Below are 21489 nucleotides of genomic sequence, written 5' to 3'. Positions count from 1 at the left end.
TTTCCATCCCTCCTGAAATCCACAATCATCTCCTTCTGTTTTCTTGACACTGATGCAGAGATTGTTATCCCATGCATCAAAGCATCAATCGCTTTACCCCCATCCTGCAGTCAGACTCATCATTGCTCGTGATGCATCCCACCACTGTGAAGTTGGAGCATACTGAAACTACTGCGAATACAAAAATTGGACAAGGAAGCTGTCCTATGATAAAAAAAAAAATCAAAATCCGACATTGCATTCGTGTTGAAAATATATTTCCCTGTCAATTAAACGACGTGCTTGTAAGGTCATTTGCTCATTTGCAGCTAAGGAAGGCCGCAAAATCCGTGATAATCTGAACCGATTCATTGCCAAGTAGATCATCAACAGTTCAATAGAGGACACCTAATGGCCAAAGTCAAAACACGGTGAGCACACAGCCAAGTGTTTCTCTGCTCCTTTTTAAATTTAATATTTTTACATTTTCCCCTCATTTATAGCCTTTGTCTACAAACTAGACATATACAATGTATGTATATAATATATATTGTTGTGCATATTTACAGCCAGCTGCCGACTGGCCTTCGGGCTAACCAAAATTTATTTTAAGCCAAAATGAAACCAAAGAGAATCATGCCCCCTCCTCCCAAAAAAATCATGTGGCTAGACGGTATTAACAGGTATTAGTCAGTGTCCACAACAACACCATCTAACCTCACTTAGCTTGTTTGTGTATGTGTGAGAAGTTGTTTCCTGATGCTTTAAAATACCCGGTTCACTCTGTAACACATGCTTATATGTTAGTGCGTCCCTCTGCATCAGTGTGAGCTGTAACTGGTGTATTCCAAGTTTTCAATGTTGCACTTGCACATTTTACATGCTTTGAAAACTAAGGCTCAGACAAGCTTGTCTGTCAGTCCCACACTTAACCTTTAACTGATTTCCTCTGTATCATTAAATGTTTATAATTATTAGGACAAAAACCTATTGCTGTTATTATTTTCAGTAATTATATTGTGCAAAGTTTCAAATAAATCCTTTACATTTGATATCTGTGTATGAACACTTTTAAAGTTTACTCTATATTAGATCTAAACCCTCCACGCTGGAAGGCCAGTTTCACTGCTAGCACCTGGCACCCTCGGAGGGGTTTTATAAATATCGGAAAATAGTTTGAAGTGATTTGACTGAAAACACTAATGCGATGCTGGACCGTGCGGAGGAAGGTGAGAAATCGACACATCAGTCTGCAGTTTGGGGAACTCAATGAGCAGAAGAAAAATTAGAGGGCTGTGCGCTGTGTAGACCACAAGAGGAACACACAAACTTCTCAATGTTGCACTGCTCACACAAGGGCCAGAGTCTCTTTGTCTATGACAGGATAATTCAGGCGGTATGAATTAAATCCCCTACATGACCAGAATTATGTAGAAAGGTGTCAGCTGAGCTAATTGTAGACTCGACTAAATACCGACTTATCCAAAATGTACCATGTACGGAGGAGCGAAATCTCCAGGCAAGCCAAAAATGTCTGAATGTTATTACCAATATTAATCCCACCTGCCCTAGCTCTGCTGTGTTCCAGAGTGTAAAGAGATGCAGCAACCGCTGATGTTCATGGTTACTTCCTCTTTGCAAAACTGGAAAACTGCTGGAGTGTGACACAAAATAAGTAGGTTTAACACTTTCTAAGGGAGATGTCACCTGTATGGGTGAACACTGGGGCCTATATATGGACTGGAGCCATAGTTTCTCTTGCTTTCTTAAAATTTCTTAAGATGACAATCAATTCATTACATCTATTACAAGACAAGATATGCAGTCAGTGTGAGAGGAATTCAATTTAATGTGAAAAATATACAACAAGACAAACAGCTTTTGTAGCCATATTACCAAGTTACCTGTAATTTGAGTTTTTGTATGTCATACTTGCACTGTTCTTGTCTTGTTCTACTTGCATAATGTGTATGTTTAAGCTGTGGACCCTAAGCTTCACAATTTCATCTCTCTGTATACTTATATACATCTGGGATGACAATAAAGTTTCCTTTGACAGTTTGAAATGTGTCAGATCTTAAACGTTACGTCTCAAATGAAGATACACAGATTTCTTGAATGAGAACGCTGCAGTCTGGCACCTCTGGCTGTGGCAACATGCACCATATGAGTTTACTGACCTTGATGATCTAAGACAGAACCAGGAAAGGACTTTTTACTTTACTTACTCTCTTCCTCGATTTTTTTTAAGCTTTGGATTTTGCAAAAAATACTTTCTTCCATTAAACTCGGAAGCTTTAAAACTAACAAGTTGTATGAGCGGCCTGATAGCTGAGTACTAAGAGTGAAGGCCAAAATCTATCAGCAAAAAAAGAAAGAAAAAATCCCCCCAAAATTAAATGAATAATCTTGACAGGCGCTCAACATGAGCATATTTCCCCAGTCTTGGCTCATTTACACTGACTTCCAATACGTTGTAGAATTGATTTTAAGATTTTATTGCTTGTTTTTTGAATCTCTAAATGGATTAGCTCCGTCATACCTCTATGATCTGTTAACTAAAAATACTCCTAATAGAACTCATGTCAGCTGATAAGTTGCTTCTAGTTGTCCCTAGAAGCAGGCTAAAAAACAGAGGAGACCAGGCCTTTGCGATTGCTGCATCCAAACTTTGGAACAGTCTGCCTCTTGAAATTAGGGTCTCTCCAACACTTGACATTTTTAAAACCCGTTTGAAAACACATTTTTACTCTGTAGCTTTTAATTTTGACAGAGTTTTGTTTTGTTCTTTTTGTGTGTTTGATCTACTTTTTCCTTTTTTACTATGTCCAGCACTTTGGTCAACCTGTGTTGTTTTTGAAAGTGCTTATAAATAAATTAATTGATTGACTGATTGATTGAATATTTTAAAAAATGTCTTCTGAAACACAGTTAGAAAAGCACCACACATAAAAGAGCACATATGCAAATTAGTTCTAAAAAAAATCAAGTTGCCAAGACAAGTTGCCTCTACTCGCTTACCTCCGTCAACTGAAACCACAGGAAGGAAAACACCTAGAAGACAGATTAAAAATACAAATACAAAATATGTCAGCGTTGTTTAAAATTACACAGTGAAAAGCACCACACAGCTGTTTTAACTGAAATATATCATAGATGGGAGCAGACTTCATAAATAACTCTGTCCTTTTATGAGGAAAGACTCCTGAGGGCTGATGTTTAATAAAAGAAGCAGCTCTTCAGCAATGTTTAGGTCATAGCCACAAAGGCCTGAGTATTACTGGAAGGAGGAGCTACGTACTGACAAATGACAGCCTGGCTGAAAAAATGTAGTGCAACAGATCAGGTTATGAGGCTTTTTCTGTCTGGAGATCCTAAATTAAGACAGAGCCTGGCAAAGAAGGGTTATAAGTTTGGCTGAGGTGAGAAGACTGGATGGATTTTCCAATGTGAAATAGTTTCCAGGTGTTGTAACAAGACGATCACAAATTGTTGTGTGTATTTGTTTTGTTTTAGGCAATAGTGAACCAAATGTAGTCACACAAGTAGTTCAATAATATGTTACCTGCGGGAAATGAAGAGTTATTGAGTCAAGTAGTGTCTGTTTAGTTAACTACTAAATCTATATATAAAAAAGAAGAAATGTGACCACATAATACAGGTCGGTTCATCCAACAATATCAGCTATAGCTGGTACAGTTTGATAAAAACGTATCCAGTGTGTTATCCTGCTGCAAGCAGCCATCACAAGATCAGTACACTGTGGGCTTAAAGGGATGGTAATGGTCAACAACAAAATTCAGGCAGTCTGTGGCTTTTAAATGTTGCTAAATTGGTACAAAGGGGCCCAAACTGTGTCAGTAAAATATTTGCCCGCACCATCAGCACCACCCTGAACCATTGATACAAGGTGCGAGTGATCCATGCGTCCGTGTAGTCCGGAATTCTTATCCTACTATCTGAATGTTGCAGCAGAAACGGAGAGTCCGCAAACCAGGCAACATGTTTCAAATCTTCTGTTGTGCAGTTTCGGTGAGCAGGTGTGAAATGTGGACTCGGTTTCTTGTTCTTAGCTGACAGGAGTGGAACCTGGTGTGGTCTTCTGCTGCTGATGAAGCCCATCTGTTTCAAGGTGCTGTGCATTCAAGGATGCACTTCTGCATATGCTGGTTGTAGCAATCACTTATATGATTTACTGTTGCCTTCCTATCAACTCAGCGCAGTCTGGCCGTTCTCCTCTGACCTCTGACATCAACAAGACTTTTTCACACAACTATTTTCTCTTTTTCTGACTGTTCACTGTAAACATTGGAGATTTTTGTGTGGGAAAATCCCAGCAGCAGTTTCTGAAATATTCGGCTGAGCTCTTTTGGCATCAACAACCATCTCATGTCCCTGAACCAGGTCACTTAAATCACTTTTCTTTGCCATTCACACAGCAAGTGTCCAACAAGTTTTAGCTCTTCATCAGTACCAGACACAGTTCCCATAAAACTACAGATGTCCTTAAAAGAACCGAGGTTTAACATCGTCATTGTCCGGCTCCATCCATCCATCCATTCGCTTCCGCTTATCCTTTTCAGGGTCGCGGGGGTCGCTGGAGCCTATCCCAGCTGTCATAGGGCGAGAGGCGGGGTACACCCTGGACAGGTCGCCAGTCTGTCGCAGGGCTAACACACAGGGACAGACAACCATTCGCACTCACATTCATTCGCACATTCACACCTAGTGACAATTTGGATTATCCAATTAACCTATTCCCACAAGCTGCATGTCTTTGGACGGTGGGAGGAAGCCGGAGTACCCGGAGGGAACCCACGCAAACACGGGGAGAACATGCAAACTCCACACAGAAAGACCCCGGCCTGATGGTGGAATTGAACTCAGGACCTTCTTGCTGTGCGGCAACAGTACTAACCACCGTGCCACCGTGCTCATTGTCCGGCTTTTGTGTGAAATTCATTAATAATGGATATATTTGCATCACAGGACAAGCTGTGGTCACCCCTGGACACGTGAAGCCTGTGCAACTAGAAGGACCAATCTCCTCTTGGAGCTGACATCATCCTGGGCTAACGCACAGCAATCTGGGATGAAAGTTTTGGAGTATCTAAAATTTAATCAAGCCACAAATCATTTTTTCCTCAATGACTCAGTGAACAGTAATTTTTTAGTTTCACCACGACATCACTGATGAATGCTGTGAAGACGACAAACAGCATTCTTGGGCAGTGATTGAAAGACAGGAGGAGATTATCATGTACGGGCCTTATTATCCTAACTATAGAGAACATAGTGAGGACCTCGTTATCAGCCAAACCCAGGAACTTCTGGAGTCAGAGAGTTTCTCTGAAGACATAAAGGGCTACATCTTCACTGTGAACAGCCCAAGTTTGGCAAGATATGCCAACCCGTGCATGCTGAACTTGGTTCATAAGGCTCTGGAGAGGTGGAATGCACTTGGAGTGAAGACTCATATTGGCCATATGAAGTGCTTGGGCTTTAGAGGAACCAGAGAAAATCTGTTTCAGGGTGTTAACTACAAACAGGTGGAGTGCCTAAATCAAACTGTGGACTATGAGAGTTATGTTAAAGCAGCTGAAATGAGCATCGATCTTAATCTTTTGTGTGAAACTGTGTTTTCTCTTCTTAAGCGCTTGCTGGGGCCTCAACAAGAAAACATCCACTTTGCAGCCACCATGCAGAAGCAGGACAGGAAGACTTATTTTAAAAGCATGCGTTCTATATTTGAAAGCAAACCAGCGCATGAGAAGAAAAAAAATCCTGACGCAGAGGGTGAAGGCACTGATCGACTCTGCAGAAGTTCTGCTTTCGATGAGTACCGAAAGTCTCCAGGAATATTTAGAAAGAGGGCGTGTTTTTGCACTTGGTTACACATTTAGCTCACAAGCGTGTGATGCTGGCCTCGAGGATATAATGAGACTTGCGTTTCAGCAGTGTTGGAGGGACTTGGTACAGGACAAGTGTGCAGAGGTCATCAGAGAAAAGTTGACTGAGGACTTTAACCACTGTGCCCTTCAGCTTTTTACCAAAAACACCGTGAACATCACAGAGCAATTTTTACAAATTGGGAAATTAAGAGGACTCAAAGGCTCCACGTGCTTTTGAGAAGAAGATGAAGTTATTGTAAGACACTGTCATTAGAAACAGAATGAATTCCACCACCTTTGCATACTGTTTGCATTATGTCAAAATGCTGTGTCTTTATTAGTGTCTTTGTCTACAATATGTCACAGATCATACTGGAGTGGAGTTTTTACATAGCAGTAGCAATATCCTACATTTACAATGGTTGCCTCCATGCTTTTAGAAAGCAAATTGAAGTAATGCTAACATACTGTACAGTTAATCCTTTATACAGCTTATTGGTCAGTCCTTATATAGTAGATGGTAATCCGATGATGACGGTGATGATAATGATGTGGTTTGGCGCTAAACCTTTTAATTAAAGTCCAGTGGTTGCATGCCTGTGCATCTGTCAGCAGGGGGAGCTATGTGGCCTCCACATCACAATCATCACGTGCACTCTTCCTGCGCAGGTAGTTTATCATGTGTTGTAAGAGATGCCAATACTGACGTGTATTTTTCATACTTTGAATGGAAGAAAGTGATAAGGAGCTGTTATTATTGCACTGAGTAGTAGATCGTGTAGCGATCGGATAACTGGCACTGGGGAGTGGTGGATCCCATAAAGTAAGTTTAGGGGGGAATAGTCATTCAAAGGTTAGATGGGCTAATTACACAGTTGCCTTTTAACTGCAGATTCTTGTCAGCAGAAATACCGATCTGCCAATGACAAAACATACTGTTGTGCAGGATGGCCCACTGCCGTGGATCCCTGGGACACTCTATATAACCTGTTTTATATTTGCTTTACCTTCTATTGCAGTTTGAAAAGAGTATAACAGATCGCTCATTGTTTCAGTTTGCTGAATTTAACCTGCATAGAAACACTTAATAGTTTGCGTCTGCTGCAATCTTATTACATTACAACTGAACTACAAAAAAGTACTCGTTTAATTAAACCTGCAAACCCTAAAAGGCACTGTACTTTCCCCTAAACAGCGTGCCAGTTTCTTTGGATGAATCCAAGGGAAGATTTTATCCCACACAGTTAAAAAAAAAAAAAAAAAATCAAAGCTTTAAGCACCATGAAGAAAAATGTGTGGAAAGTCTATTGTTGAATTGCCTTGATACAACCAGTGGAAAGTGATCAACTCTACTATATTTCTGGTTCTTTTATATACATGTATCTGAGCTGGCCTTTAAATACACTTTCTGTAAACCTGGTGGTGCAACTTTTTACATTAAGTTTAAAAATTGTGATTTTCTTTTTAAACATTTTTTGTGTATTTTAATGTTTTTCCTTTTTGGCAAAATATCCACAATCATATGCAAATCAAAAAAAAAGTTATTTTAAAAAAAATGACTATAACTATTATTGTCATGTATTATGTTACAGTATTTATCTGTCGAGGAGGGTGACGAAAAGTTTTCTGTCGTGTTACTGAGTGAATCTAGTCACTGCTCTTCTTTCAGATTTCTATAACAAAGTCCATTCAAGTCCTTGTTTGCTCTGAGTTCACACACAGTGTGTGCAGCACTGTAAGGCCTCGTTTCTTCTGTAGTAGCTCCCAGATTTCTGTTCCTGCACTGACAACGCTGCACAGCGGGCAGGAAACAGATGGTCTGAACCCAGAGTCTGTCAGGAGACTTTAATAGGTATTCTGTGGTTAGGTAGGTTTTTGAGATGTTGGGTTGTAGGTTTTTTCTAAGCCAGGATTAGGCTGTTCCAGGGTTCAGCTTTGGAGCCAGAGGACCCATTGTGCCCCCCAGGGGACATCTTCAGGGGAATGGGGCCTCCTTGAGTTGCCATGTAGGCTGGCAAAGCAGAAATCTGGAGAGATAATGGAGAAGGTGATGAGAAGTGGAATTTTTGCCATCTTTCTGTTCACTTCCCACTACCTCTGAGTGACACGTGGTTAGGGAGGCATTGATTTTTACACTAATGTCTACCAAAAATCTGAGTTTATCGTAAATTTCTTAATGTCCTTCGAGATTTCGCCATTGAGGTGTCTCACCTGTGCATGTGAGCTGTGATGTGTGTACAAGCTGTGATTTTCTGGCTCCGTCTTTATCTGGCGAGTCTCCTCTGCAGTGGTGGTAGTGGTGGAGGTGGTGGAGGCGCGGGGAGTGCTGCTGGGTGTAATCGGAGCCCCCTCATTGCCTGGTGTCCCTGCAGGGTACAGCACAGGTGAGGTTACAGGTGTTGTACACATGTGATCCATCCTTGATACGTAAACCTGTATCACATTTGCACTGATAAATCTAAAAACGTTTATTTCTTCGGTTTGAAAGTACAAAGGACAACAGGTGACAGCAGAAAATTATCACTCTAATGTAGAACACAGGGGAGAAACGACATTTACGGCTCTGCTCCTGCTTGCTCTTAAATAGAAACACAAATATAATCAAGTGTGTTTTTGAAGCCCACCAGTTTGGGATTTATTGAGGTTCTTAGGTTTGCGTTTGCGGGTCTGGATCCCCTCTTTCTTCATAGCCAAAGGTCGAGGGACCTGTCGAGACACAAAGACAAAGAAAGAACCTTAAAGAAAACGCAGGTTGTATTAATATACATTAAACAATCAAAAAGGCTGGAAAACAGTTTTTAAGGAAAAGTTGATCACTGACTTGATGCAGTTTCTTAATGTCTTTTCATTTAGATGTTCTGCATTAATTTTTATTTTGCAAACCATCATATGTGCAAGTTTAAGACAAAGTTAGAGAGGCAAGGCTGAGATGGTTTGGACATGTGTAGAGGAGGGATAGTGGAGCTGCCAGGAAGACCACGGAAGAAGTGTGACAGAAGAAGATACAGGGATAGGTTGAGATGGATGCGACCCCTAAAGGGAGCACCCGAAAGAAGAAGAAGAGTGCAAGAGTTCTCCCATTGTTCTCTCTCTTACCCCGTGGAGTTTCATGTAGAGCCCACAGGCGTTGCAGACCGGCTCTCCCTCTGCGTTTCGTCGCCACAGGGTGGTGGTGGTGGTGTGACAGTTGGTGCAGGACAGGCCCACCCTCCTCGAGGCAGACTGCCACAGATAAAACATGTCGGTCGTCAGTGGAGTGACATTTAGCAAAGAGATGAAAGCATCTGTTTTACAGGACTTGCTAAAGGAGAAGATGAAATCGTGGGTGACCAACCAGCCGTCTCTGGGGTTTGATAAGAGGTCTGTTGATGCCGTTCATCTTATGGTACAGCCCGCAGGCGTTACACAGGTAGTGACCGGTACCGTCTCGCCTCCAGAGGGGGGTTGACATCGCTCCGCAGTTCACGCACTCTCGGCCCTCAGCGAAGTCATCAAACAAATCTGATAAGAGATGACAAATATAAGCCAAAAAGTTCTTTTTCTTGAGATGGGGCCACTGGTCATTTCTAACCTTTTGTAAGTAAAATACAAAATATGATCTGAAGTAACACTCAAATATTACTGGAACAGTTATGCTACAATACTTCTTAGAGAAATTAACCTCCAGCCGCTCTGATACCGCAAATATAAATCCATTGCTTTCCTTTTTTTTTTTTTTTTTTTTTTTTTTTTTTTTGGCTGATAAAAAAAATAAATAAATAAAATAATCCATTGCTTTCCTGTACATTCAGACCCTGACAGTGATCAAGCAGTACAGTGGCATTCATGCACCAGCAGGAGGTGCAGGCTGGATCCACTCAGGGGCCCACACAACCGCAACCTGGAGTCCTTCCTTAGCTCGCAACCCCCCGACCCCCACCCCCATGAGATAAAGGGTGGCTGGAAATAAAGATGGAATAGAGCTCAGTCCTACTGAAATGTCTATCATACCTCTTTCTCTTTTTCTTTTTCACTTAGCGGGACATCTGATAAATGTGATAAATGTAATCTTCACTCTCTCATCTGGCACATAACAAAGTGTCTCCCAAGAACCTCTTAACTATTTGGGATAGGAGACATCAATCTTTGGAATAGAGGTGAGAACACTACTAGTCCTTCTTCATATTTCAGCAATGCCACCACCAGCACGAGCTGTAATCTAAAATACGTGTCAGGTCTGAGAGCACCTTGATAAACAGCAGAAAACAGCAACGTATTAACTGTGGACGTCCCGTTCAAATCCTAATGTGTTTTAATCACACACACTTCGCTGTGCATAATTGCTCTTCTTCAGATAGCGTAAATCTGGCCCACATGTGTTCCTCCCTCGCCGCGCTGTGCAACCGGACAGGCAGTTGCACACATGCAGGCCTCCTCAAGGCTGAGAGCCAAACAGACACGACAGGGCGAGCTAACCTTGAGCGAGGCAGCAATTGTAGCCAACACAACGCAGCAACATGAGACAATACACAAAAGAAATATCTAAATGGAAGTTTTCATGCCCACTGTTTATATGTCAGCGTTTATCATAGTGCGGTTAAAAAACCCAGACACAAATGCTTTAGGAGGCCAGGAGTGAAAATAGAAATACAGAGTGTACATGGTGTCAGCTGTTACAAGGAAAAGGCTAAAGTCAGCAAGATAATGATTGTATCTGTAAACTTATTTTTAACATTAAAAGATTTAACTTTAATAGAATGAGTATTTTCTGAGTATTTTCTTGGGATTTTACACTTTTGCATTTTGGGAAACATAACCAGATTAATTAATCAGATTATCATTTAAGTCATAAATCTTTCTGAAATTTCAATGAAACTTCAATTAAGAAAAGTGATTTAACTCAACATGCTGGCCAACACAGCGTGATTAGCTACTATAAGAAACAATAATAATTATAATAATGTACTGCTGTAAATTAACAGTTCAATTTTCAGCAATGGCAAAATTTTAGGGTACATACTGTACTAAGTATTCCACTCAAGTTTTCTGATTTAAATTCTGATTTTAAAGTTTTTTTAAAAAGATTTTTTTTAAATGTAAAAAAGGGGGGCCAGCATGCGAAATAGGACACATTGTTACACATTATCCAACAACACTGTTTAATTGGCCCCATGAGTGAAAGAATGAAAAGACTAAACATGCCTGAATGCATAATAATAAAATATTTGTATTAAAATATCACCTCTTTCAGGGTTTATTTTTGATACCTTATTTAAGCCTTCAATTTGTTCTTTTTTTTACCTTGCTGTTCTTGCTTTACCTAGTAAAATACATTTTATTATATTAATATTTTATTAACGCATATTAATTATTACAATTTAACCTGATTTTAGGGGTACTTTGTTAGATTTTACTTTAATAGAATTTTTGTATTTTTTTCCATGTTGTTCATACAAATTCCACCTAAACTGCTTTCATGACTTCCAGGAATTTATCAGAGTCATAACATAGATATTAGAATCTGAAATATCGATGAATTATGCTGTCCTTTAGTTGAAAAGTTATCCCCCCCCCCCCCCCCCCCAATCTAATTAAACTTGAGCAAAGGATTGTTCAATTTAAGCATAAATAAATCCATGCATTGTATCCCACACTTAATAAATGCCAATATTGTTGTTTTCTACAATCAATATATTTATGGTTTGCAATTTTAACACGACCATGATAGCTTTGCTCAAAAGACAAAACTAAAGTGAATTTAGTTGTTCCATTTGAAGATCAAAACTGATTTTAGTTTAGTGCCCTCACATCCATTCAAGCTAAATGTCACTGAGCATTTCTGTGCGTTGATTAATGAATGAATTCTGATTAGATTTTATTTCCTCTTTTCCATCTTTACGGAACAAATGAGGGAGTTTCCCTTTCCCCAGAACAATGTGCTTTCGGCACCCGGCTGAAAGCCTCTTAATTAAACACAGAGACGTGATTGAATTTATTGAGATTGCACAACAGTGAGGTGTTACTGTTACGCTTGTAAACCAAATCAGAGTGAACACAGGGGTCTTTGTGACGAGTGTGATTGTAATAAGATGAAGAGCTCCGTTTGGATCAATGCTGTTATCTCTCTTTTTTAGAGATAATTTGAGAGATGCTTTTTTTTTTCTCCATGAAACTGTTGAGGGTCGGGGGGTGGGGAGGGGGGATGTGGCAGATGGAAACTGTACATGATATTTAGAAATGAGGAAGTAATGAGCTGTTAATCAGCTGTGAATAATAACTGATGTGGTGAAGAATGAGCGATAACGACTGGTTACTTCTGAGGATACTGAACTGGAAAAGTGGCCAGTTGTGCACGTTTGAATTAAAAGATGTTGCCCACCATCGTTCTGCATAAGTTCAGAAACTTTAGATGTAGGGGGGGAAGACAGTTTAAACAAACACAGTGCTTATTGGTGATGCAGACTATGCAAAACGTGAGCCACACAAAATCTGACAGCCTAAGCAAAATGAATGTGTTGTGAAATCTCCGTCATCCATGGTTCAGAGTACACTGCAGGCTGCAGCTACAGGCCAAAATCACATCCAGTACATAAAGGTCAGATATTAGATTAATCTGTTCACCTTAAAGTGACTTCTAACATGTCTTTTTAAATAATAATTAAATTATATATATATATATATATAAGAATCGTGAAAGACTTCTTTAATAAATGATTGATGATATGTGACGCATGGATGAGATTCCCAGCAAGTAAAATCTGTCCTGATCCAAAAGGCCACAGTCAAACACAGCTCATAAACCGCAAATGGTGTTATCAACTCCACTTGTGTTAAATACTAATTTCAATCTTACCAATAATATTGCTCAGATTCATTCATAACTAATAGATAGCATGTTTCCTGTATGTTGTTTATGTTTAACTATTGTAAGTCTAACTTTGGGTGTTTGGATTGAGCCTGATGAGTGTTCATATATATATATATATATGTGTGTGTGTGTGTGTATAGATAGATAGATAGATAGATAGATAGATAGATAGATAGATAGATAGATAGATAGATAGATAGATAGATAGATGCATACATACATACATACATACATACATACATAGATATATAGTTAGGTATAGATATATATAGGGATTTAGAGATGTGTGCCACACATTTAAAACGGCTTATAAAACGTATTATTAATTTTGTTGAATTATTATAGATATAAAACTGTGTGGATTTGCACTCAAATGCATCTCAATTTAGGTTGTGTGAAAATGTTCATTTGTGATCAGCATAAATGTAAAAACGTGAACTTTTAGAAGATTTTCCCGAAGTCTATATAATTTTATATCTTTATAAACTATCAGAAATTGTACGTTAAATGTGTAAATATGAGTAAAAACATATATTCTTGTTCATGGTGTTAATGTTTTAAAATTCAGTTACCCTTTCTTTAAAATCACAATCTGCCTCTTTACAACCGCGTAAAAGTAACAAAATGGAGCCAAAATTGATATTGACCATTAATAATTAATGCACGTTTTTATATTTTTTAGTTTCGCCGATTAACTCTTATTAATTCCAACTTTTAATCTCTAAATTAAACAAATAATTGTGTTCTCCCTTTTGTAATCCATTTCATTTGTGCGTTTTTCCTTCTTAAAATACTGAAACACTGTATTTGTGTAAAAGTGTATTTTATTTCCTCACCTATGTTGGGGTGTCTTGTTGTCCCAGGAGGAGCGCCAGTTTGGAGACCGTGGAGAACCGGACTGTCGAAGGGGGACGCCGGCCACGTTCCGCCCACGTTAGGGCTCATGTAGGCCGAATAAGGGCTGTGATACGACCCGCTCAGACCGCGAGCGCTGTAGTGATCCCTACCGTTAGCGGAGATGTTCAGCGGACTTGTGTAAGAAACTGCCGTCTCCCGGGCCGTGGCCACCCCGGAGGACAGAGGCGGGCTGGTGGAGAAAGTGAAGCGCGGAGACACCGGGGAGTGGTTGTATGAGGGCACCGAGTCTGCCCCCGGCTGTGCCCACGCAGAGTGGCTCGACGCCGGGCTGCTCTGCTGCGACGCACCGGGCGCCTGAAGGTAAGGAAGCGCAGGAATCATGGGTGTGACGACCCGGGTGGTGGGGACATAAACCGGAGAGGTGCCCGCCGAGGCGTTATGAAGAAATCCGGCCTCGTATGAAGAGGGTCCGTGGTTGCTTGTCATTATGCCCTGGTACATATCCTCACCTTGAAGCTGGACATCCGCGTCGGTAGAAGGTATGAAGGCTGTGTGGATGCGGTTACGCACGGAACTACTGCGTGTTACCGCAAAACATCTGGTTTAAAGCAGCTCGCGAAGCTGGCTTAAGTCAGGCTACTTGTTCAGATCTGATCAAGTCAAGCAAAACAGCGCAACACTCAGAGAAGTGAAAATAAACGCAATAGTGAACACACAAGAGAGGAGGAGGAGTGACAGACCCTGTGATCAAGATCCAGCTGTCATTATCTATCTCTCTCTATCTCTCTCTCTCTCTCTCTCTCTTTTTGCCAAAAACAAATCCAAACATTTTTTCTAATGACGTTTCCAAAACTGCACAGTATTTATTTCATGGATTCCAGATAGGCCTATCACATGGATTTGGCGAAGGCCGAGCACTTTTTGGGGGGGTCTATTTTCTTTCTGACCTATTATCTTTTGTTTAGAGGTGATTTTTTTTTAAATGTTGCTGTTTTTAAATGTTGCATTTTAATGTAATAAAAACATAAATATAAATAAAGACTTTCAAGTCTCCAAGGGAATTGGAGACTCGCTGCTTCACGTGGATCTTATTGGAGTCTAGCGGTTTCTTTTTCTGTCCTTATCGATTTTAAAACATCGCTATAAAATCATTTTTAGCGCTAGCACAAAATATCCAAATACTTTTTTTTATTAAATTAAAACCTGGCTGAACTCATTGAACGCCGATTTTTTAATTGCTGTTTTATTATTTATTTTTCGCTTATCTGAAATGAAGAATCGGGAATCTAAAGATCTAAACTTTGTGTTTCTTTTTTTTTTAATGTTTTTTAAATCTATCAGATTTCAATTCTCGATTTTAGTCTTCTTTTTTGTTCTGTAATTATTCTGTGTGCTTTGACTTATATATTTTATAGGCTATTATTAAATATTTTTTACATCTGATAATTTCTCTCTCTCGCTCTCTATACAATAAAATAAAATAAAATAAAATAAAATAAAATAAAATAAAACTGGAGGCAGAGATATTGGTGTTATTGTTCTAATAATGTGTTATAATTACGATTAGCAACTTTCTTTCTGGTAATTCGAAGCGTCTTTTTTTTAAGGTTAATATCCGTTATTTACGACAGTTAAAAGTGCACATGCATCAGGCTATAACCTGTTGGAGGACGCATAGATGTACTTAGATGCGGAGGGATATTGCCTGTAAATAAATGAGCTGTGACCTGCAGGGGTCCCACGGGCCATTTATTCATTCGTGTTTTCGTCACAGCACTTCTCCACAGCCAGAAATGATTTTTCTTTTGTTGTGTGTTTTCATATTATTATTATTTTTGTTTTGACAAAATGAAGAATTGCGCTACTTTAGTCGGAAGTGTCCGGCGGCTGTTGTCCTCTCCAGGACAGATTTATACCTGTCATCAACACCAGTAAACCTAAACACACGAGGCCATTTCATTGTGCAGCCACTTCCCACTGACATCCCCTCACTGAATTATGTACTTCTACAGTGTGTGTGTGTGTGTGTGTGTGTGTGTGTGTGTGTGTGTGTGTGTGTGTGTGTGTGTGTGTGTGTGTGTGTTTGAAGAGACCAGGGATTCTGCTGTATGATGTGTAGTTTAAGCAATTATTAACTGTGGTTATTCATAATAATTCATGATGAATGAACCAATAAAACTATCTGTTTGGTATGCAAATCAGTGCTTATTCTTAGAATTAATTGGCCCCGCTGTAATGAATTGAAAATACCCTATTAATATTCATGAGAACACAATCGATCTATCAGTCTGTGCATAAAGCATGAATAATAACCTCTAACCTTCGTACTTTAGTATCGATTCCCCCCCCCTTTTTCTTGAACAAAGTCAAGGCAAACAGTGCAATATTGCCTGAGTGGAAACGGGCAACTGTCATCAATGTGTAACCATAGGCTGATAACAGAGCCACCAATTGCTGGCTAATAATATCTGGGCGTGGGTCTGTTAACCTGAGAAAGCATAAAGTAGCGGCAAAGTCGATTCATGAAAGAGACGCTTCGAGTTTTACAGCTCCAGTCACAGCGTGGAAGTTCGTTTTGTGACGCGAAATTTCTCCGTTCGCGTGTTTCGAGCAGGAGAAGAAGAAAGTGGAAAATTTCTGACGGTTGGTTGGCGGGAAAAAAAACCCCCAAAAAATATGTTGGTGTCGTTCTTCTTTAAAGCTGCTTCCAGCCGCAGCATAATCAGGCAAAATGTGAGGTAAAAAGTTTAGAAAAATACCGAAAAAGTGGCGTTCATTCTTTTTCTGCTGTTATTGGAGAGTACAGTGTGTGTTTTGATTGGTGTGTTTGCATATGCCAAGCTGAAGCACTGACAGTGACAGAGGCCAGAGCTCGTGTAAACTGTGCGTGTGTGTGTTTATAACAATGATTCTGTGCAACCGTGTGTTTCCCAGTGTGTGTTCGCTGTCAGTGTGTATGAATGAAGAGGTGTTGGGTGAGGGACTAGATAGAGATGCTGGTATGTGTTGGACAGCAGCAGACTGTTGCTGAGGAAGGTGTGTGTGTGTGTGTGTGTGTGTGTGTGTGTGTGTGTGTGTGTGTGTGTGTGTGTGTGTGTGTGTGTGTGTGTGTGTCTGAACCAGGCACCAGGAAAAGTGTCCCCGTCTTGGCTGGGGCCACGACTCAATCATTCGGGGGTCGGTGACTTATTTTGGCCCTTCTTCCTCACACACACAAACACGCACACACACACAGACACACACACCGAGGGTATGGTAGACTTCTGGCTCCAGGAAGAACACTTCAAATGGAAAGGCAGGAAAACACAGGAGGAGGAACGATATGAGGCCAGTGAAACGCACACAGAGACGTCACTCAGCTCAAATTCTCGGTATTCCTCATGGACATTTTGGTTAGCAAAAAACGTCTTCTTCTTTTTGTTTGTCAGAAGGGCTTTCATCTGTTCAGCATCTGCTCCTGAAGACGTCAGCTGTTTGTCTTGTTTTATCTGATGCACAGTAATGAGATAACAATAATGATGACAGCGCAGATCAATAGAGGTTTAGGTCTACCTTTGCTGTCACTTGAGAAACCCTCATGTCGCCTCCAAAGTTTAAATTTAACAAGTGTCTCCAGGAAGAAAACAATTCAGAATTTTTTTTCCCCAGCGTTGGCTTTTTGAATGCAGTGTAGCCTGTAATTAATTGTGATCGGGACTCATCCTCACCAGCGGCGTTTTTGTTTGGACAGAAAATGTGGGAGGCATTATCCTTCTTTCTTTCTTTTGCCGATTATTTATGGGTATGGCTATGAATTTTTGTAACTGCAGAATCCTCCAAACCAAACAACCAAACTGACATGAAAGCTCCGCTCTCTCCAACGTCTTCCACCTCCTCCCACAGCTCATCATCTGCAAACAGAACATTTTTTATGATATTTGCGTAATTCAAATGTTTTTCATGTTTTGCGTTTTTGTGTATTATTCAAATTCATATCTGGGTATTGTCACATCGCTTGCTTTTGTTTCTACTTTCCGTTATGGTCATTGTCATGTGCATTGTAAAGCAAATCCCTTGCACTACTTGGCAGTGTAAACTTGGCAGTAAAACATATTCAGATTGATTCAATGTCACACTGAAAGATCAAAACTGGATTTTTGGAATATTTGTGGTGTTTTTACTGATGCCTCCAGTAGAATAAACTCACACATATGTGTCTAATGCCACATGCAAATCACAGTTTTAGTGAAAATGTTTCATTTCTTTAGTATGTTAAGCTTTGATGTGATAAAAACACACACAAACGCTCAGTCAACATTTTTCTTTCATATTTACTGCTTATTTTTATGAACGAGTGCAATTTCCTTGTGCAGTCATTCTTGTAAGTGTGTAAATGTCCAAGTGTGTGCGTTCAAGTGTTAATCTAAGGTGTCTGTGTTGTTCTTGTGGATTAAGTGTGTTTGCACAGGTAAGGTCAGAGAGTCACTCTGGGGAGACACAAGTTTTCCCAGCGGGACACCTGGGCTTCAGCAACGCAGTCGTTTCTCTCTCTCTCTCTCACACACACACACACACACACACACACACACACACACACACACATGCACATTCTCGCACCATCTATGAGGAGTGTGTTTTGGAATAAATTATTAACTCCTCGCAGGTTCTCATATGTGTGACAGACTCGAGTGCTGAATTGGACTCTTGATTCACGTAGCTTGAAGAGCAGCGCAAACACGTCGCACAACACTCAATTATGCATGATAAGAATTCAATTATCAAAACGCTCTTTTGTCCCAATGACTTCCACTGTTTGTAAAACTACTTCACCAGCAGAGGTTTGATCGTTGCTCTGATGCTTATGCACGTACTTGAAATTCTGCTCCTTGGGGTTATAGCCTGCTGTTGAAGCTATAGATCAATTCTGTAAGCAATCGCATCCAAAACAGACAGTTAACTTCTGTTAGCCATCACAAAAAACATAGTGGGGTGCCCTGTGTCACTGAGAGTGTGCATGCAAGCATTAGCAAGTGTATTTTTAGCAGTGAAGACCAAGGGATCCCAGGACCTCTCCCTGTGATAAGCAGTGGCCAAAGTCCGCTGGCTAGCAAAGGCCTAAAGAGCAAATAGGGAACACACACGCACACACACAATGTTTAATACACTCATACGTGGGGCTTAGTTGCAGTGTGATGTTGCAGGGAGAGGGAAAACCTGTTTGTTTGAATGCAAGGGGCAAGTTAGGGGCAAGAAGAAGGTTAGGTAAAGGTGAAGCGACATCATCAAAACAATGGCGTTGTTTTGGTGTTGATGAAGGGTTCGTGCAGAGTTCATGGAGAGATGGCTAAAGAGGTGTAAGGTGTGGGCAAAATGGCACTGAAAGAGGCTTGAGATCAAAACAAGAGGAGAAATATTCACAACATAAGCGGGCGAAGTCTTTATCAGTGCCTAAAAACTGGCTGCGCCTGTCAGTCAAAGGCAGGCGTCCCCCAACCACCTCCCTCCACCCAATCTCTGGAAACACTGTAAGAGAAAATAAAAACACAATGAGGAAGCAAGAGGGAAAAAAGGTCCCTCAATCCAGAGGCTGTCATAGTGCATATTGCCTGATAACAGCAGGAATATTTCTGTTTGGACAAAGAGAGGAGGGGTGGCAGTGGTGGAGGAGGAGGAGAAAGGTTTAACAAATTGGGTAAGGCTGAGAAGGAAGAAAAAATGTTGAAAATAGATGGAGAAAGAGAGCGGGAATGTTGGAGAGGAGAAGGGAGATGCCACCAGACAGGAGGCGCACTGGAAAACAAAAGAGGCTCCACACTCTGCTCCGTCTTATCTGTCTGAGGGGCTTATCCACCGCTGGCTCTGTTAGTGTAACCCCATTCCCTCCCCTCCTTGCCGCTCATCCCTCCATCTCCAGCTTCAGCACCCCCCCTCCCTACAACTCTGTACTGCTAGCTGTGGACTCCGTTATCAGGTCAGGGCTGACGTCAGGGGGCCCGCTGGTGCTGGGGGGCCGGAGACGGAGGCTGATAGCGCGGCAGAGGCAGCCTCCACACAGCCTGTGGGAACCACGGACCCAGCCCACCTCGACCCATTGGCCCCGCACGTCCGCCACAAAAACACACGGAGGTGAGGATGTACGGGTATTTCGCGAAAGCACACACATGCACACTTTTTATGAATTGTGGCATGTTTAGGAACCTGAGGAGAGTTTTTACACCACTACTGTAAAAACAGTCACATAGGACTATTTATTCTTCACAATGTAGTGTGGAGCATGGTTTAGATCTTTATATGGGCTTACCCATGAGAGTAGTGTTTCTAAACTCCTGGCAATGTCACTCTGCAACCCTTTTTAGAGCTTCTTTAAAATAAACCAAAGGATCTGATTGACAGTGGACAAAATAAAGTGTGCAAGTAGAACAGATTTGCTTTATGCATGTTTTCAAGCTCACTCTTAAGAAAACAGTTCCCCAAACACCCTCTCAGGCTGATAAAGCTGTATATGCAGATACAAGCTGCCATTTAAGTTCATGATGAAGCTGAGGTTACTTTTTGTGACATCTGTCGGCTCATGCATCTCCAGAAAAGACACCAGGCCTGCAGCTGCACTGCATTTGACAGATTCTCCTGTCGGGGTTGGTCTTAGTCCAGTAGACATGAATTCACTGGAGACGGGGATGCAAAAAAAGAAAGAAAAAAAAATCAAGAAATTAATTTCCTCTGATTAGGTTAAGGAGGCACTTAGCCCAGAGTACTGAGATGGTTATTGTCTTGCCAAATCTTCAGAAGAGCTAAAGAGAAAAAGAGAAAAAGAGTGAGAATATGTGTGTGTTTGTGTTGCAAGTCCACAGGTGTGAGTTTAAAGTGTGGAGAGTTAGTGCAGCCTGGATGGCAAGTTTCACATCATTAGTTGCAGGTGCAGCACTCCCACAACATGCGCAAAAACACATATTCACACACACGCCCACACATCGCAAGTCATCTGAACCTTGCTCACCCAAAACCACGGCTGTACCTCTGCTCAGCTCTGATTTGACTCATTAATGAGCGACGGGATTCGGTTGAATCATCAATCTGCCATTACGCACATTTACGTGTATATACTTCCACATTTTCCTACGGGGTGTCACAGATGTTTTCGGAGATGGATCTGTCGGATGGGGAGTGGAGACATACTTATCAGTGTGTTGTCCTCGATAAGGCCGGGAAGATTTGTAATGGTTGCGGTCGGTCAGTCCTGGATGTGTGCATATGTTTGTGTGTGTGTGTGTGTGTGTCTCTCTCTCCTATTCTCTGACCTCTTCTTGGCCGAGTAAAGTAGGAGGAAGAAAAGAATGGCCTTGACAGTGTGAGAGGAGGGGTGAGATGTAGAATCAGAAGAACTAAGAAGAAGGAAAGCGTTGTTTCTCGCCTGCTTATTTCTTCTCCTCCACCCCTTGCTGTCATTTTCTCTCACTCTCTTTGTCGGACACCTACTCCCTAAATCTCACCAATGGCCTGCGTGCCCTTGTAAATAACTGTACAGTAAGACTAGAGAGAGAGTAGGGTTAGAAAAAAAAAGGGGGGGGGGAAGAAAAGTGGTGAACTTAGGGTGCACTCTTACTGTAAAATGAAATGATGCATTAGGAAAAGAATAAGATAATATAACCTGGACTGTGTATTCAGTGCAAGTCGTTTTTTTATGGTTATAGTAATTTTTTTCATCATATCGTAAAGCATGCTATTAATATAGTTTGATGTAATTTGGAGGGTTTAAAAGTTTAGCTATCTTCCAGCAGAAATCACTGACGAAATCGGCTCTAGTCTTTAACTTTTGAGGATATTTGTGTTATCATTTTTCCCCCAATTAACATCTCTGTCCCTCGTTAACAAGTGGTGCAGTGTGCCTTTGTCTGAGTTCTGCTTATCCAATTCAGGGTCGTAGAGGGAGCTGGA

General features: G+C 40.9%; 1 protein-coding gene and 1 pseudogene across 1 annotated transcript; one reads left to right on the top strand and one right to left on the bottom strand.

The window, feature by feature from the left end:
* Positions 1 to 5071: 5071 nt before the first annotated feature.
* LOC146617099 (uncharacterized) lies at positions 5072 to 6108 on the top strand (annotated as a pseudogene).
* Positions 6109 to 6218: 110 nt separating this feature from the next.
* Positions 6219 to 14265, bottom strand: gata4 (GATA binding protein 4). The gene is made up of 6 exons (XM_085371791.1): positions 13554 to 14265; positions 9205 to 9371; positions 8967 to 9092; positions 8495 to 8576; positions 8082 to 8236; positions 6219 to 7897 (listed from the first exon to the last, which is right to left on the bottom strand). The coding sequence occupies exons 1-6, from the start codon at positions 14074 to 14076 to the stop codon at positions 7772 to 7774; spliced, it is 1179 nt and encodes a 392-aa protein (XP_085227917.1). The 5' UTR covers positions 14077 to 14265; the 3' UTR covers positions 6219 to 7771.
* Positions 14266 to 21489: the final 7224 nt, after the last annotated feature.

The sequence above is a fragment of the Diplotaxodon limnothrissa genome, linkage group LG15, assembly GCF_057381915.1.
Source record: "Diplotaxodon limnothrissa isolate DT_005_m linkage group LG15, D_limnothrissa_male_GT1.1, whole genome shotgun sequence".
Classification (NCBI taxonomy): domain Eukaryota; kingdom Metazoa; phylum Chordata; class Actinopteri; order Cichliformes; family Cichlidae; genus Diplotaxodon; species Diplotaxodon limnothrissa.
This window is presented reverse-complemented; position numbering and strand designations above follow the sequence as displayed.